The sequence below is a fragment of the Phyllobates terribilis genome, unplaced genomic scaffold, assembly GCF_046119375.1.
Source record: "Phyllobates terribilis strain yellow unplaced genomic scaffold, ASM4611937v1 Scaffold_5__5_contigs__length_657084704, whole genome shotgun sequence".
NCBI classification, from domain to species: domain Eukaryota; kingdom Metazoa; phylum Chordata; class Amphibia; order Anura; family Dendrobatidae; genus Phyllobates; species Phyllobates terribilis.
Window position 1 is genome coordinate 609,892,207 of NW_027362765.1, and position 19,017 is coordinate 609,911,223.

General features: G+C 47.9%; 1 protein-coding gene across 1 annotated transcript in view; it reads left to right on the forward strand.

Annotated features, from left to right (window-relative positions):
- The window catches only part of LOC141273745 (dual specificity protein phosphatase 13A-like), a 67,195-nt gene extending 48,491 nt beyond the window's left edge, over positions 1–18,704 (forward strand). The window contains exon 3 of the mRNA XM_073686071.1: positions 14,572–18,704. Within this exon, the coding sequence (XP_073542172.1) occupies positions 14,572–14,783 (212 nt within the window). The 3' untranslated portion in view covers positions 14,784–18,704. The remainder of the gene's footprint in view (positions 1–14,571) is intronic.
- The last annotated feature ends 313 nt before the right edge of the window (positions 18,705–19,017 follow it).

Sequence of the window (19,017 nt, forward strand, 5' to 3'; positions counted from 1 at the left end):
GTGAAGGGTGCATATCAGGATCCTCCCCAATGAGCGGGTGTAGGGCCTCCTGTTTCTTGCCTCTGCGTAGTAAGTTTCTGACCTGCCTGAAGCTAAGCCTAACTTTATCTCTGTCCTGCACCTGCTGACGTTGTGGTAGGGCCTTCTCTTGGAGTGCACGCTCCCAGCTTACGGGGCCTATGTGTCTCCTGGCTCTGTTGCGTATCAGCTCTCTGGTGAACCTGGGACCTGTAGTTCTCCAGGGATTACGGTTATGCCTTACTGGGTCGTAGAGATCCCGGTAAGCTCGGACCCGGTGTCCGGTATATGTTTCGGGGTGAGCTGGGTAAGCTCCTCTGCCCCCACTGCTACTCACTTTCCACTCGCCTTCGGCCACACTCGGGCCCTCACTAGGCTACTCACACTAACGGCAGCTTGCCGCTCTTCACCGCTCTTATGGCGTCGGCACACCTTAAGCTCAAACTGAGCTCCTGAGTCTAGACTGGGCATACCTCTGCAGACAGACTTCTGCAGGAACTGAACTGAGAACTCTGTCCCTCTCTGGCTGTGAGCAGGAACTCTGTTCTGGCTAGACTGAACTGCCTAGCTCCACCTTCCCTATTTTTATCCCTAACGGGCTCCCTCTACTGGTCTGAGGTAGAAGGTGGAGATGTGTGAATGTTTATGGGGGCCTCTTGTGGAGGATTCCATCAATACATCCTTCTAGGATCTGTGGTACCAAGTGCAGCTGGGCGCCACATTCCCCCCTAGCAAAGCTCAGCACTCCCGGGCTGAAGTACATTTTAAAGCAACAATAGTAAACATTAACAATCTTCCCTTTATGGGAGGCACATTTCTTAAACGTTGCATAATAACATAAACAGGTACAAAGCGTCCTCAGAATTCAAGTCTCTTATGGTGAGGTTCCCAGACAGGATGTCCATCTCACAGGGTAGAGTACTTGGTGGTTTGAGAGACCTGTCCCAAACCCTCAACGTAGGCCCTGGGGTGGCTGCAGGGCATGAAGATCCCGAGTTGGACCTCCAGTAGAGCCACTCCAGACAGGTTTTACGTCTGAGGTCACCTAAAAGGGGCACTCCAGGGAGCGCAATTATTTACAATAAATAGTTCTTTGCCTGCACACAGTCCTCAGCCACGGAGTTCTTAGATAAATAAGGAAGTCATTAGGCAAAGTGTCCATATAACTTGAACTGTTAAGTAATAAAGCAAAGCGCAAAATAATATACATATGCATGAAAACCCACAGAAATACAGTTCAATTTAATTCAATGCTATATAATACCCCGAGTGGTAACTATCTACACTTTTCAGAGTTTAGCTATCTTACTGATTATACCTGACAGGGGGTTGACCTTTAGTACTACGCGTTGATCTGCGTGGTACTGGAATGCGTGAGGCACTAATAGGTGCTCTACCTCCCAATGTGTCAGTATTAGGTGTGGAGGGGCTACAAGGCTGCATTGACCTCTCTACAGGACTGACAAGTTCACCATTGGCTGGGCCTTCTTGCTCTTCTCCTACCGGGGATCCTTCGTCCGGTGATACTTCTTGAGCTGGCTCCTCTTCAGCACTTACAGGCTCTTCTTGCTTTGGGTAGAAGGTAATTACAGGGATGATTACTGCTCCTCCTAGTTGGGGCCAATCTGCCGGGAAATCTCCTAAGTCAGTGTGTATTACTGCTTCTTAAGGCTCCTCCGGGATAACGAGAGACACTTCCTCTTGGGGTTTTAGCAGATCTGGACACAACTTTAGGTGATCCCTGGATACTGTTGCAGTCGTCCTTCCTCCGTCTCTACTAATTATGCAGGTCTTCTTATTATCAAATCTTGAATTCAACACAATGTAGGGTTCCCTCTCCCACTGGTCATCAAGTTTGTGGTTTCTTCTTTTCCTTTTTAATACTACTTCACCAGGTGTGAAGGGTTCTGCTTGGGCACCTCTGTTGTATTGAGCTTCCTGCTTGTCCCTCACCCGAGTGAGACTATCTTCAACACAGGCTTGTACTCTCCTGTACTGCTCCTGTCTGGTGTTGTCCCAGTCCTCAGTGGTCACATCCGCTTCTGGTTCTACAACACCAAGCTCAAGGTCCATGGGCAGCTTTCCTGGCCTTGCCCGCATGAGATATGCCAGAGTGCAGTTGGTGGAACTTACTGGTATGTGATTGTACAGATCTACTAGGTCAGGTAGTAGGTCTGGCCACTGATTTCTCTCCTCAAGTGGTATGGTCTTTAGCAGGTCGATGATGATGTTATTCATCTTCTCACAGAGACAATTGGTTTGTGGGTGGTACAGTGTAGTTCTTATCTTCTTACACCCGTATAGATGGCAGAACTCCTTGAACAACTCAGCCTCAAAGGCCGGGCCTTGGCCCGTCAGCACCTGCTCAGGATAACCATGGGGTCTACAGAAATACGCTTGGAACGTCTTTGCTGCTGTCTCTGCTGTCAGGTCTTTGACTGGGGCGACCACCAGGAAACGTGAGTACTGATCCACCATGGTCAGAGCATAAGAGTACCCTGACCTGCTGGGGGACAGCTTGACATGGTCCAGGGCCACGATCTCCAGGGGTCGAGTCATCTTGATGGCTTGCAGGGGTGCCTTCTGGCTGCTGTAGTCTTTTCTTCTGAGGCCACAGGGTCCACAGTCCCGGCACCACCGCTCAATGGAGCTGCGCATTCCTACCCAGTAGAATCGACATTTCAGCAGGGTCTCTAGCTTTTTCCAGCCAAAGTGCCCCGCCTGATCGTGGTAGGCCTCCAACACCATTTGGATGTCTGTCTTGGGGACCACTATCTGCCATACCATCTCATGGGTTTTTGGATTGACGTACCTCCGGCACAGCTTCTCACGGTAGATAAACAGCCGGCTTCTCTCGTTCCACAGTTGCTTTGCTTGCAGAGACACTTCTTTTTCCAGGGAGGAACCTTCTTGGGTTATCAGCCCCTTGATGCGGCTGAAAACCGGGTCACTGTCCTGGGTCTCTTTCCAGCTGTGGTGAGGCAGGGGGTTTAACATCTTTCCACGCTGCCTCCTGGAGACTCGTTGCTCGTGGATCATCCCATTCCGGTGAAAGGCAGGTAGCTCAATCTCTTCCAGGTCATCCACTTCTTCTTCTGTGTCTGACTGGTGAGGCATCCTGGACAGGGCATCGGCATTAGCGTTCTTGCGGCCCGCCCGGTATTTAATTGTGAATTGATAGTTTGACAGCCGAGCCATCCATCGTTGTTCCAGTGCTCCTAGCTTAGCTGTTTCAAGATGGGTCAAGGGGTTGTTATCAGTGAAGGCAGTGAACTTACTGGAGGCTAGGTAGTGCTTGAACCTTTCAGTGACGGCCCAGACCAAGGCCAGGAACTCCAACTTAAAGCTGCTATAGTTCTCTGGGTTCCTCTCGGTCGGGCGGAGCTTCCTGCTTGCACATGCGATCACTTTCTCTTGGCCATTCTGCTTCTGACTTAAGACAGATCCCAGTCCTTCATTGCTGGCATCTGTATACAGCAGTAACGGTTGGCTGTATTCAGGGTAGGCTAGGATCTCATTGCCTGTCAGGATCTCCTTCATCTCCTGAAACAACTCGGCTTGCTCCTTACCCCAGTGGAATGGGGGGGATTTCTGCCTTTGGGGGACTGCCCTACCAGGAGGTCTTGCAGAGGAGCTGCTTTCTTGGTGTAATCTTTCACAAACCTCCGGTAGTATCCTACTAGTCCCAAGGACTGACGCACCTTTTTGAGGTTCTTCAGCTCCGGCCACTTCTGGATGGCAGTGACATTCTCTGGGTCTGGTGCTACCCCTTCCGGACTGACAATGTGCCCCAGGTACTGTACCTTTTTCTTGAGCAGGTGGCACTTTGAGGGCTTCAACTTCATCCCGTACCGGGACAGTGACTCAAATACCTCTGCCAGGTGCTTCAAGTGGTCCTCATACGTTTTGGAGTACACTATCACGTCATCCAGGTATAGTAACACAGTCTCGAAGTTGCGGTGTCCCAGGCAGCACTCCATCAATCTCTGGAACATTCCAGGGTCATTGCAGAGTCCAAACGGCATACTGTTAAACTCGCAGAGTCCCATCGGGTTAGTGAAGGCCGTCTTCTCCCGATCCTCCTCAGCCACAGCTACTTGCCAGTACCCACTAGTGAGGTCAAGGGTGGAAAAGTAATTTGCAGACTTTAAGGCAGCTAGGGACTCCTCTATGCATGGTAAAGGGTATGCATCTTTATGTGTAATGCGATTTACTTGTCGGTAATCTACACACATTCTCATGCTCCCGTCCTTTTTCCTAACTAGCACTAGGGGAGCTGCCCAGGGACTACAACTATCCCTTACTACCCCCGCCTTTCTCATGTCGTGCAACATTTCCTTAGCCTTCTTGTAGTGTGCTGCTGGTATAGGCCTGTAACGTTCTTTGATGAGTGGATGGTCACCTGTGGGGATATGGTGTTGAACCCCCTTAATCCTCCCAAAGTCAAGTGGATGTTTACTGAACACCTGCGCGTATTCTTGAACCACCCGGTGTACACCCTGTTTCTGATGGGCAGGAGTGGTGTCTGTCCCAACATGGAGCTGTTGACACCAATCCTCCACCTGGGTTGCAGGGTCACCATCCTCCACTTCCTCTGGTGAGGTTAAGGACTCCGCCTTGTGAATGCAGTTGTTATTTACAGCATGTAATTTGGCAACAGTGGCATAACGTGGCAATCTGACCTCATCTTCCCCACCGTTCACCCTCTCATTGCGTACATCTACCACTCCTCTGGCGGTTAAGAGCGTGGGTCTGTGCTCGGAGAAAAGGGGTTCTACTACCGCCTGGTAGCTCTGTCCTCTAAGACCTATAGCAGCTCTACACCAGATAAGCATTTGACTCACTGGGGGGATCACAATGGGTATGGGGTCCGTCACCCGCTCATTACCGATTTCACCATCTGTTAACCTTACTTGCTGTTGGTACATCAGGACTCAGATCTCCTTCTGCAGCGCCCTCCTCTGTCCTGGTCTGGCAGTGTCAGCTATCTGTTGGAGCAAGAGCACAACTTCTCCCAAACAGTTACCAACAATGTTAGTGCCTAGTACCATATACGGATTGGTATCATCAGGATTAGTTTCTACTACAATTAGTCCCTGGTCCTTCAGCTCCACTCTCTCCACTTTTACTGTCACATTCTTAACCCCGATTAGGTTAAGGGGGAGTCCATTTTAGGCATAAACAGAAAGATTTGGAGCTGGCGGACGTAGGTCGTCCATGGACCAGAACCTCTTGTAGAGGACGTCAGGCATTATGGTTACCTGAGATCCTGTGTCCAGCAGAGCGTGCATCGGGATGCCGTCCAGCACAATGGACAGAAAAAGTCTTCCTCCGACGAACCTGTTGTGCCAGTCTGAGGGGCCTGGCTGAGTTACTCCTGGGTGTCGGCCCTCGGCCCCAGGGTTATCTCGTTTAAAGGACTATTCTGGGCGGCAACGGTAGCAGGTAGCAGGTAGGGTCATTCTGTGGACGGCGCTGGTCACTGATCCTCGTAGATGGTGGTGTTGTCCTCCTCCTCCTTCGCATCCAGGGGACATCCTCAGGGCTATCGGCTAACAGGATTTTCCCTCCTTCCTCGGGCTCCGTCCACAGCTGCAGAGCACTCAGCACAGTGGTCAGGGTTTTGCACAACTGGCGCACTTCAGAGCGCAGACTGTCCAGCTCTCTAGGGGACGTTGCTGGAACCTTGGCTTCAGCAGCCACTGGGGAAAAGGTGGGTGTAGCAGGCACTGGGGTAGCCCCACCCTGGTAACATTGGATGGCATTTGTTTCCAGGGGCTGCAGTCCTTTTATAGCCATGTCCTTAAGATTGTCAAAGGTAGCATCTGGATGATCTAAGGACCACCAACGCACAGTCCTGCTCTCCTCTGGAGACCTGAGTCCCCGGACAAACTGTTCCTTCAGCATTTTGTTTTCATTTTTGATGCTGGTCGGACTAACCTGTTTTAGAGCCCGCAGGGCCCCTTGTAGACGCCAGGCATAGTCCCGAACATTGTCCTCCGGCTGTTGGGAACAGTTGTAGAACCTCATCCGGAGGTCCGCCTCAGTATGATCCTCAAAAACAGTCTGTAGCTTTTTAAAGATTGCGGACACTGACTCCTGGTCTGCGGCTGACCATGTTTCCACTTCCCATTCCGCAGCACCAGTCAATTGTCCTAATACAACAGCGGCCCTCTGCCTGCCTGTCATAGAGTACATGTCCAAGATACCGCATATCTTCCGTTTGAATCCAGACAGGGTATCTGGTTTGCCGTTGTACTGGGGGAGCCACTTTACTCCAGGAATGTACGGTAGAGTTATTGGGATGACAGGGGTTACAGGCGCTGCTGGTGGAGCGGCAGCCTCGGCCTGCTCGGCGTCGGGCGCGGGTTGAACATCAGGGCCATTAACCGGTATTCCAGCGTCGTGCTGTTCCTCCGACATTCTGACGCCCCCCTAGCGAACCGTGGCCTGCCTTCTTTTTCTTCTTCCGGTAGGCCGCAGCTCCGCAGTTGACGATCGTCTTCAGGACCTTGCGCCCTTCTTCTCCCTCGGCGGCCCAACAATGGCGGCAATCTTCACCACAGTTTAACATACACAGTTTTTAATTAAAGGCTCACAGTACTCGGTGGCAATGGGTATAACACTCCATCGTTGCAGCGGGCACGCGATCCTGTTCGTGACGCCAAGAAAGATGACTCGCCCAGACGGATGGGGACGACTCGGTACCCAGGCCTTGAGGATGTCGCGGTGGTCGGCTCCCTGGCCCGTACCCTGGGGTCAGCTTTTAAAAGGGGATTATTTGTTAACTCTATGAAAGTTCGTGACGCCACTTGTGGTTTCTGGTGAGAATCACCAGCGCTGCGGCAGTCCACTGAGGCCGGTGATAAAGCAGCTCGATGGTATATCTCCCCACAGGTGGAGCTAGGCCTCAGGGCAGCGTACGAAGAGGGGGATGCAGGACAGGCGAGACCCAGCCGGGTCAGAGCAAGAACGGGGACAGACACGATAGTCACTTCAGTACCTTTTACTGATGGAAATTCAGGCACGTTCTGGAACACTGTAGGGTGAAGGGTGCATATCAGGATCCTCCAGAATGAGCGGGTGTAGGGCCTCCTGTTTCTTGCCTCTGCGTAGTAAGTTTCTGACCTGCCTGAAGCTAAGCCTAACTTTATCTCTGTCCTGCACCGGCTGACGTTGTGGTAAGGCCTTCTCTTAGAGTGCACGTTCCCAGCTTACGGGGCCTATATGTCTCCTGGCTCTGTTACGTATCAGCTCTCTGGTGAACCTGGGACCTGTAGTTCTCCAGGGATTCCGGTTATGCCTTACTGGGTCGTAGAGATCCCGGTAAGCTTGGACCCGGTGTCCGGTATATGTTTCGGTGTGAGCTGGGTAAGCTCCTCTGCCCCCACTGCTACTCACTTTCCACTCGCCTTCGGCCACGCTCGGGCCCTCACTAGGCTACTCACACTAACGGCAGCTTGCCGCTCTTCACCGCTCTTATGGCGTCGGCACACCTTAAGCTCAAACTGAGCTCCTGAGTCTAGACTGGGCTTACCTCTGCAGACAGACTTCTGCAGGAACCGAACTGAGAACTCTGTCCCTCTCTGGCTGTGAGCAGGAACTCTGTTCTGGCTAGACTGAACTGCCTAGCTCCACCTTCCCTATTTATATCCCTAACGGGCTCCCTCTGCTGGTCTGAGGTGGAAGGTGGAGATGTGTGAATGTTTATGGGGGCCTCTTGTGGAGGATTCCATCAATACATCCTTCTAGGATCTGTGGTACCAAGCGCAGCTGGGCGCCACAGGATACCGGGTTCAAATCCCAGCAAGGACAACATCTGCAAGGATTTTGTATGTTCTTCCCGTGTTTGCCTGTAAAAAAGCAGGCATAGATTGTCCGGGAACCTTCCCACACACTTTTCTTAGCCAGGACTGCTTCTCAGCAGGGTTGGACTGTCCCACTAGAGAATCCTCTGGTGTGCCTTGGCTTCTACCTCAGGAGAGTTCATGATAGCGCTAACTTTGCAGCTGCTATGGGGCTCTTGAGCGGGTGAGAAAGGTTAGCCCTCAGAATCAAATCCTCTGGTGGGCACAATGTTTTTCAATCTGAAACAGGTTCTCAGTGGGAGTTGTATTTCACCACAGCCATATTCCTTAGCTCGGTGAAAGGACTGGCACAGAGGGAATCCGTATCTACTCCGGCTGTCATTTCTTCATCACCAGGTTCCGCCCATTGTCACACACGACCATGCCTGGCTGTATGTTCAGCGGTGAGAGCCACAGATCAGGCTGCTGTGTTACAGCTTTCAACAACACTGCAGCGTTGGGCGGTTTGTTACCTAAGCATTAAGCATGCTATCTTCAGCACAGCCAGTTGCCGCTTGACCAAGGCAGTGCTGCAGTGCTTTCAGCTTATGACTGAAGTGGTCATTTCGGAGATGGAGGAGGAGGTGCAGGAGCTGAACAATGTGATTACAGTGAGGTTACATTGGCGACTCTGTTTTTTATACTAAAGAAAGATCCTAAAGGAAAGCTGTCCCTACAGTAAGACTAAGCTGAATCCCTACGATGTAGCAGGCAGCCTGTTCCTTGCGAACAGACCCGCCTTAGTCCTTGGCTAGTCTGATCGAAGACCTATAGCATAAGGGGAGGGGTCCCTAAAAGAACTAAGGACTGGAACAAAAATGGGACACGTCCTGAACAGAGAAAGTTGTTGCAGAACACAAAAAGACAAACTGACAAAAAGGTACTAGAGATTCCAGAAGGACCAAGCAAACTGACAGAGATAGGCACAGAAGCACCTGACTAGCAAAACAGTCAAACAACACTGAAGTCCAGCACAGCCAAAAGGGCGGAGCTGGAATATAAAGGCAGATGGTCACGTGACCTCAAAACACAAGTACCCCCTCTTTTATGAGGATCCTCCGGATCCTCCAGGCCCAGGCCTATCCGGAAACCTCTTGTGGAAAGCTCTAACAAGCCTAGGAGCAGAGACATCATCCGCCCTTACCCAGGAGTTATCTTTGGGACCGAAACCTTTCCAGGAGACAAAATACTGTAATCTCCCTCTATGCCATGTAGAATTCAAGGTACGAGAAATTTTATACTCGCCGTCTTCCACCACAGGAGGAACTGTGACAGTGGCATCCCTATCTGAAACATCCGCCTTTTTCAACAAGGAAACATGAAACACAGGATTAATCTTCCAGGAAGTAGGGACATCCAAGCTAACCACAGACGGGTTAACAACCTGAAGCACTTTAAATGGACCCACAAACTTAGGACCCAGTTTTTTAGAGGGAATCCTCAACTGCAGGTTCTTCGAGGGCAACCAAACCATGTCATCCACAGTAAACAAAACCTCCTTACGTTTACTGTCAAAATACTTCTTGTTAGCCTCTTGAAGGTTGCAACATACATTAGTCCAAACTCTCTCCAAATCACCGGAAAAATTCTCCTCCTCCGGCACCGCCGACCCCAATATGGAGAATGAACCAAAAGACGGATGTCTCCCAGTACAACAAAAAAAAGAACACCCAGCAGAGGATGATGTATGATTGTTAAGAGCAAATTCTGCGAGAGGCAGAAACTCAGACCACACCTCTTGATTGTCCGCCACAAAACAACGCAAAAACTGTTCTATGTCCTAGTTCTTTCTTTCAGTCTGTCCATTAGACTCAGGATGATACCCAGACAAAAAATGACAAATGGACTCCCAACCTGTCACAAAAAGCACGCCAAAAGCGAGCCACAAACTGAGGTCCTCTATCAGAAACAATATCTGTGGGAACGCCATGAAGCTTGACAATCTCCTTAACAAATGCCTTAGCGAGAGTCTTGGCACATGGCAACTTAATGAATGGAACCAAATGACACATCTTACTAAAATGGTCCACGACCACCCAGATGACAGTAAAACCCTCGGACACAGGCAGATAAGTAATAAAATCCATTGTGAGATGAGTCCAAGGCGCACTAGGAACCTCCAGAAAGGCAAAGCAACCCCGCAGCAGGAGTATGTGAAGCCTTTGACCTAGCACACACCGTACATTGACGCACCCACTTGATGACTTCTTTCTGCCATCCAGGCCACCAAAAACTGCGACTGATAAGTCTCTTAGTCTCCAAAATTCCTGGATGACCTGCCAACCGAGACTCATGACACTCCACAAACAAATCTCTCCTAAAGGTTCTAGGCACGAACAACCTCCCATGGGGAGTGCTAGATGTAGCATCATCTTGAGCTTTCAGAATCCCATTCTCCAAAACGGAGTCCAATGCCGCCACCACAACTCCTTTCTGTAAAATGCTCTCCTCCTCCTCGGCACCGACCGCAGGAGAGAAGCTGCGAGATAAAGCATCGGCTTTAACATTCTTAGTACCAGGGATATAGGTAACAGAAAAATGAAACCGAGAGAAAAAAAGTGCCCACCTAGCTTGACGGGCATTCAAGCGCTTGGCAGCATCCAGATAGATCAAATTCTTATGATCTGTGAAAACCTGAATAGGAAATCTAGCGGCTTCCAAAAAATGACGCCAATGTTCAAACGCGAGTTTAATAGCCAGCAACTGATGATTTCCAACATCATAATTCAGTTCGGTTTCCGAAATTTTTTTCGAAAAGAACGCGCAAGGATGTACTCCATCCCTGTTCTCCTGAGACAAAACTGCTCCGACCCCCACCGATGAAGCATCGACCTCGACCAAAAAAGGCTTGGTCTCATCAGGCTGCATAAGGATAGGGGCAGAACTGATGCTCTCTTTGAGATACTTAAACGCTTCAATGGCCTCAGTAGTCCACTGGACCGTATTCGCACCTTTCCTGGTGAGATTGGTTAGAGGCTTAACAATTACAGAAAAATTCTTAATGAATTTCCTGTAATAATTGGCAAAACCCAAAAATCTCTGTATAGATTTCAAGCTAATAGGCCTAGGCCATTCCTACACAGCCTGAACCTTCACAGGGTCCATCTCAAAGCCCTCGCTGGAGACAATGTAGCCCAAAAAACTAATTTTCTGCACAGTGAACTCACATTTCTCCAGCTTAGCAAAGAGTGAATTATCACTCAATAACTGCAAAACTTCACGTACACTCTGCCAATGGGACTCCAGATCTGGCGAATAAATCAAAATGTCATCCAAATACACAACCACATTCTTACCAATCAAAGGTCTCAGGATGTCATTAATAAGGTTATGAAAAAATGCAGGTGCATTGGTAAGACCAAAAAGCATCACCAGATTCTCAAAATGACCTACCGGAGTGTTAAAAGCAGTTTTCCATTCATCACCCTCCTTCACTCGTAACAAATTGTATGCCCCCCGGAGATCAATTTCAGAGGACCACTTCGCCCCCACTAACTGGTTAAACAAGTCAGGAATTAACGGCAATGGGTAGAAATTGCGTATGGTAATCTTATTAATTTCACGAAAATCCAGACATGGACGTAAACCCCGGTCCTTTTTTTAACAAAAAAAATCCAACTGCCACAGGCGACTTAGAAGGTCTAATGTGAGCAGCAGCCAGGCTAGTCTGTATGTACTCCTCCAAGGCCTTTCTTTCAGGGTTAGTCAGATTAAACAAGCGACACTTGGGAAGAGTAGCTCCCGGAGAAAACTCAATGGCGCAATCATAATCCCTATGAGGAGGTAAAACTTGCGACTCCTCCTCCGAAAAAACCCTCCAAAAACCTTGAATAGGTACAGGTAATTCCCCTTTTTTCCACAGCCGCAATGCGACCATTACAACATTTATCATAGCACTTCGGACTCCAAGACTTAATCATATTAGTAGACCAGTCCAGCAAAGGATTGTGCAGTTTTAACCAAGGCAATCCTAGAACGACCTGAGAGGGTAAATTATCTAATACAACCAAGTCCAAAATTTCTTGGTGAAGACCATTGATAGTGAGGGGAAATGCAGCAACCTTGTGAGTAATACATTTCAAGGGAGTGTTATCAATTGCAATCACAGAAATAGGTGATGATAAAGGTTTGGATTTCAATTTAAGTTTTTCCAAAAACCCTTTATCAATCACGTTAAGTGTTGAACCACAATCCACAAATACCTGAAATTCAATCAAATTTCCTGCAAAGTAGTACTCCCTGAAATAAATAGTCCTGCAGAGCGTAAACAAGCTATATGGGCGTACCTGACCTCTTTTTTTTTTTTCTTTACTTAAACGAAGCTCACAATACTTAATCAAATGGTCAGCTTTACCACAATAAAGACGCAATCCCTCGGCGAACCTCCAGTCTCTTTCCTAAGAGCGGAGTGACATTGCCCCAATCTCCATCGGTTCTCTGCCGTCTGAGCAAATTTTCTGGGGACTAGGACCTGGCATTACAGGAGTCTTTACCTCATTTTGACTGGACCTCAGCCTCCTATCCACAGGAACAGCTAATTGCATGGCATTATGCAGAGTCTCAGGTGCAGGGAATGCAATTAGCAAATCCTTAACCCTTTCACTCAGACCAGCAAGAAATAGACATTTCAGAGCAGGATCATTCCATTTGACTCCTGAAGCCCCCCTTCTGAAGTGTGTGCAATAATTTTCAACATCACCTGACCCCTGAATCAAACGCCTGAGTTCTGCCTCAGCAAATGAGATTCTATCAGCATCGTCATATAATAGCCCCATAGCAGAAAAAAATTCTTCTACCGACCTTAAGCATGAATCATTAGGTTGGAGAGAAAAGGCCCACCCTTGTAGTTCATTGCGCAAAAGTGACTTAATAAAACAAATTCGCTGTGATTCATTCCCAGAGGACCTTGGTCTCAAACGAAAATATAAAAATATAACAAACAAGCATTTTTAAAGGAAAAAAATCTTGATGTTTACCATAAAAAACATCAGGCAGTCCTACCTTGGGTTCCACAAAATGCGCTCCAGAACAGCTACTCACGTGTTGCTGGAACTCGGCCACCTCCAGAGACAATCCCTGCAAGCATTGAGCCAAATCCTGGACGGAAACCATACTGATCCCCGAATTTCTTTACTTTTAGGTTTTTGGGCTGGACTTACTGTTATGATCTGCAACATGTACTAAGGAAAGAAAGGGGAAAGCTGTCCCTACAGTAAGACTAAGCTGAATCCCTATGATGTAGTGGGCAGCCTGTTCCTTGCGAACAGACCCGCCTTAGTCCTCGGTCTGAGCGAAGACCTATAGCATAAGGGGAGGGGTCCCTAAAAGAACTAAGGACTGGAACAAAAATGGGACACCTCCTGAACAGAGAAAGTTGTTGCAGAACACAAAAAGACAAGCTGACAAAAAGATATTAGAGGTTCCAGAAAGACCAAGCAAACTGACAGAGATAGGCACAGAAGCACCTGGCTAGCAAAACAGTCAAACAACACTGAAGTTCAGCACAGCCAAAAGGGCGGAGCTGGAATATAAAGGGAGATGGTCACGTGACCGCAAAACACAAGATGGAAAAAACAAATAGGAGGGTTCTAACAACACCCCCATTACTAACCCCATAGTGAAAGTGAAAAAAAACACCAACACCCAGAATAAAATCTTTTATTTGAAATAAACACACAATACTTTAATATTCTAAATTAAACTCTACTTACCATTATGCCCATTCCAGCTGAAGCCAATGTCTCCTGCAATTAAAGTAAAATAATTAACCAACCTCATCCTTACCTTTCCATTTGTTCCCACGACGGCTTCAGCTCTGCTACATTGAGATGGTAGGCTGGATAGTAGCAGAACGCTGCCATCCAGCTTGCCATGCCGCAGAGACACTGAGAAACCTAGCGCTCCTCAGTGTCTCGCTGTGATGGCATCCAGATGAACTCGGCTCACCTCATGCACGTCATTGACAGCGTGGGAGAATTCTCCTGCGCATGCGGTGCCGGCAAATGATGTCACCGCGTGAACAGGAGAATTCTACCATGCTGTCAGTGACGTGCATGAGGTGAGCCGAGTTCATTTGACATGAACTTGGCTCATCTGGATGCCGTCGCAGCGAGACACTGAGGAACGCAAGCATGCTTGCGCTCTGCAGTGTCTCTGAAGGATGACAAGCTGGATGGCAGCGTTCTGCTATGATCCAGCCTGCCATCTCAATGACATCCCAGCGTGGGAGAATTCTCCTGCTCACGCGGAGTATCACGATGTGCTCATCCCGAGCTTCGAGCACCCGAGCATTTTAGTGCTCGCTCATCACTAGTCATTACCAGTGTGAGACATGTAGATTAGGAGAGCACACTGTCTATCATTATATGTCTCACACTAGTAATGCACCCTTTAATTTATAATAAGTTCTACAGCCAGATTCTCAAGAAGATCTATGAGATTACATAAAGAGATTACAGATATCAAAATATAATTTTATTCTGCTTTCTATGACCTGCCAAGTCATATAGATGGCTTAGGAGGGCTGATCCTACTGACAGATTCCTTTTCAGGTAGATTAAATATCTTCATAATTTTTATTTTTTAGTAGACTGAAAAATACGATCAAGTTATTTGTTTGCTGCCAAACATGAATATTAAAAAGACTTAAGAATAAGGAATTCTACTATGGTGAGATATGCACTAAAATATTACCCTTTCTTTACAGGAAAAGTTCTTGTACACTGTGTTCTGGGAAAAAGCCGCTCTGCTACATTGATCCTTGCCTACCTAATGATCTTCCAAGGGTTCTCCTTAGTAGATGCCATCCGCCATGTCTCTGAGCGTCGTTGTATTGCTCCAAATCGTGGGTTCCTGCAGCAGCTGCAACAGCTTGAGATGGAATTGCACTCTTCATTTTGGAGATGCTGTATGCTTTAATATGCCCATGAAATGAGAAGAAAAAACCGGCACCAAAAATCAGTCTACACTAGTGTCAACATGCCTCATAGAACAGCATAATTATCACCGATAATACAGGATCCCAGGTGCTCACCAGAAAAGCAGTCTAATCATGGTATGTCCAGAAAAAGAAAAAAGGTGTCACTTAGTGATGAGCGAGCACTAAAATGCTTGGGTGCTCGTTGCTTGGGTCGAGCAAATTGAAATGTTCGGGTGCTCGACCCGAGCAACGAGCCCAATGTAAGTCTGTGGGAAACTTGAGCATTTTTCTGGTGCCCCCCCCGGAGATCTGCAGGGGGCCCAAAAATTGCCCAAATTGATGGATGGGAACAGTGCTCAAATGACATGGGAACATCATGGGGAAGACCCCTGGAAGCATTTCTGACCCCCAGGTCACTGCTGTGAGCAATGTTGTCAGAGTATTTCGCCACTGTTACGGGCTGACAATAAAACAAAAACAAAACTACAATGGATTTTCCTGGGAAAAATGTTAAGGAACATCCTTTGGCTTTGATGTGTTTTTGCACTTTTGCATTGCTTTCAATGGTGAAAAATGCATTCACCGGTAAATATCATTTTAACATTTTACTACCTTATTTGGCCGTGTGGTGTGTGAGACATGATCAGATACATCCATACAGTGCTGAAAAGAAATGGGAACAGCATGGGGAAGACTCCTGAAAGCATCTCTGACTCCCAGGTCACTGCCTAAAACTGTGGTCATCAGACCTGATCCTATATTACTGCGGTAATAATACAGACATTTTTGACAAATATTAAACTCCATTTAAAATGGGCAAGACTCGTGGCAAGGGGCAGGGAAGTGGTCGTAATGGTGATGGTGCACGCAGAGGTCGAGGCCGTGGGCAACATGAAACTGTGCCTGCTGAGGGATCACAACAACACCCACATCATGTTGAACTACCTTCCTGTCCCAATTTTTAGGGGGCCTCGGAACACCACTCTTGAAGCCAGAGCAGTGTGAAAAGGTTGTTGGTTGGATAGCAGATTATGGTTCCAGTCAGTTTGCCACCACCACCACCCTGTCTTCCACACAGTCCAGTCTCAGTAGCTGTGAGTCTGGACCACATTATTATTATTACTTTAGCGCCATTTATTTCATGGTGCTTTACATGTGAAAAAGGGGTATACATAGCAAAAAAAATTACAATAATCTTGAACAAAAATGTGACAGCGACTGGTACAGGAGAGGAGCTCACAGTCTACAAGGGATGAGTGAGGATACAGTTGGTGAGGGTAGAGCTGGTCGTACAGTGGTATGGTAGAGCGATTGTTACTGCAGGTTGCGCGCTTGTCAGAAGAGGTGGGTCTTCAGGTTTCTTTTGAAGGTTTCAACAGTAGGCGAGAGTCAGATATGTTGGGGTAGAGAGTTCCAGAGTAGGGGGAATGCACGGTAGAAATTTTGTATACGATTGTGGGAAGAGGAGATAAGAGGGGAGTAGAGAAGGAGATCTTGTAAAGATCGGAGGTTGCGTGCAGATAAGTACCGTCAGACTAGGTCACAGATGTATGGAAAAGACAGGTTGTGGATGGCTTTGCATGGCAAGGTTAGGGTTTTGAACTGGAGTCTGGGCAATGGGGAGCCAGTGAAGGGATTGACAGAGGAGAGGCCAGGGAATAGTGGGTGGACAGGTGGATTAGTCGGGCGACAAACATCCAGGCATGGTCGTGTGTGACAATGGCCGGAATCTGGTGGCGGCTCTGAAGCTAGTTTGTATTGTATTCTGTAGTGAATGGGTAACTTAACCAGCAGCTTGATAGAAATACAACCCTGGCTGCTGCATTCAGAAGGGATTGGAGGAGAGACAGTTTGTTCAGAGGGAAACCAATTAGAAGAGAGTTGCAGTAGTGAATAAGAGCAACAGTAAGAGTTTTTGCAGTATCAAAGGTGAGAAAAGGTCGAATTCTGGAGATGTTTTTAAGGTGCAGGTGACATGAGCGAATTAATGAATTTCCATGTTGAATAAAGGAAAGTTGTGTGTCAAATATGACTCCAAGACAGCATCTGGTGTGCCGAGTGGGAGTTATGATGGCACCACCTAAAGGAAATTGCAAAGTCAGGTATAGATAGGCTAGTAAAAGTCAGATATAGGTAACTTAGTAGAGGGAGGAAACCGAAGGAGTTAATTTTTGGAGATATTCAGTTCACACCCCTGTAAGAGAATTATAAAAATTAAAAAAAAATCCCACCTGACAACGCTGGCGGCAGAGGTCACAGACAGTTCTTTGGACAACCAAGGAGTACAGGTGAGGAAGACACAAGCCAGATGTGGCAGAGGCAGGGGAACACTGTCAAAGGTCTGGGACAGATTTCTCAGACCCTCCCAGCACCCAAGCCCTGATAAACGGGGTAACCTGACAAGGAGGGAAAAGTTTTGGAAGATACTAAATGACTACCTTGGCGACCGTATCAGCATCCTCCATGATTCCTCTCTATGCCTTACAACTATTGGGTATCCAAGCTGGACACAGGGCATGAACTCTCTCTCTGTGCCTTGGAGGTCCTGGTCTGCCCTGCCGCTAGCGTTTTGGCAGATATGGTTTTTAGTGCCGTCGGGGGAATTATAACTGATATAACTGATAGGCGCATCCACCTGTCAACTGACAATGCTGACAGACTGACGCTTATCAAAATGAACAAGAGCTGGATTGGGCCAGACTTCTCAACACTACTGGATGACAGAATCGGAACATAAACTCAAATCCAGTGTTTTTTTGGGGGGGATCTATTCCTATGCAACCCTTCACACCCAGACATGGGTATACGCTTCAGGAATTCTTCTATTTTATGTCACCCTCCTCCTTCTCCTCATCCGCCACCACCATATCACCAGGGTGATCATAATGCCATGCCCACATAATTTTTTTTAAGGGTGTTTCTGATTAGAGACGAGCAAATATTTCATTATTTGTTTCGGATTACGATCACCGTTTTTGCAATATTCACCGATGTACTTGTCGAATATTCGCCGAACATTGCCGAACGCCATTGGATTCAATGTGGGCCAAAATCAAACGCATACACAACACCTTCAAACGGAACTAGAAGCTGCCAAAACACATCAATTTAGGGGCAGACACCAGGAAAGTGCCATCAATTGACCCAGAGTACAAGTACTATAATTATTATTATTTTTTATTATAGCGGTATTTATTCCATGGTGCTTTACATGTGAAAAGAGATCACTGACTGGTACAAGAGGAGAGAGGACCCTGCCCGTGATGGCATACAAAAAGTCTATAAGGGATGGGTGAGGATGCAGTAAGTCAGGGTACAGCTGCTTGTACAGCGATATGGTGGAGCGAGGGTTACTACAGGTTGTACCCTTGTCGGAAGAGGTGCGTCTTCAGCTTCCTTTTGAAGGTTTCAACAGTAGGCGAGAGTTCCAGAGCAGGGGAGATGCACGGGAGAAATCTTGTATGCGATTGTTGGAAGAGGAGATAAGAGGGGAGTAGAGAAGGACATCTTGTGAGGATCGGAAGTTGCGTGCAAGTATGTATCGGGAGACTAGGTCACAGATAAATGGAGGAGACAGGTTCTGGATGGTTTTGTATGCCATTGTTAGGGTTTTCAACTGGGGTCTATGAGCAATGGGGAGCCAGTGAAGGGATTGACAGAGGAGAGGCCGAGGAATAGCGGGGAGACAGGTGGATTAGTCGGGCGGCAGAGTTTAGGATAGATTAGAGTCCAGGGTTACCCCAAGAGCTGTTCACTTTTCCATTTATAGATTCGGCCCTCTTGCCAGGCCTGCTTCAAGCAGGGCAACAGAAGATCGCATGTAGCGATGCCCAAATATTTGAGCAGCCATGGTCACCCGAAAGTGACAGTGGGAAAGTGCAATTACTGTCACAAGAGGTGGATGATGATGAAACACAATGGACAGAAAGTCAGGAGGAGCACCAGGGTGTGGAAGACGAGGGGGTGGACGATGAAGTCGATGGGCCGAACACCAGGGTTCAGAAACAGTGTCTGTGGGTGAAACCACTGCCTCTTCATCTGTTGTATTTGCACGCCAAGCCTCCGTCCATGATGCAGGTGAAAATGCCTCCCACCCTGCACCTGTCATTGCACACTTGCAACCATCACCATCAGCAACCACGTCCTTGTCCCAGCACAGCGTTCAGTTGTCCCTACTCCAATCCTTTGAACGCAAGTGCAAATACGCAGCCAACCACCCACAGGCCACAATAC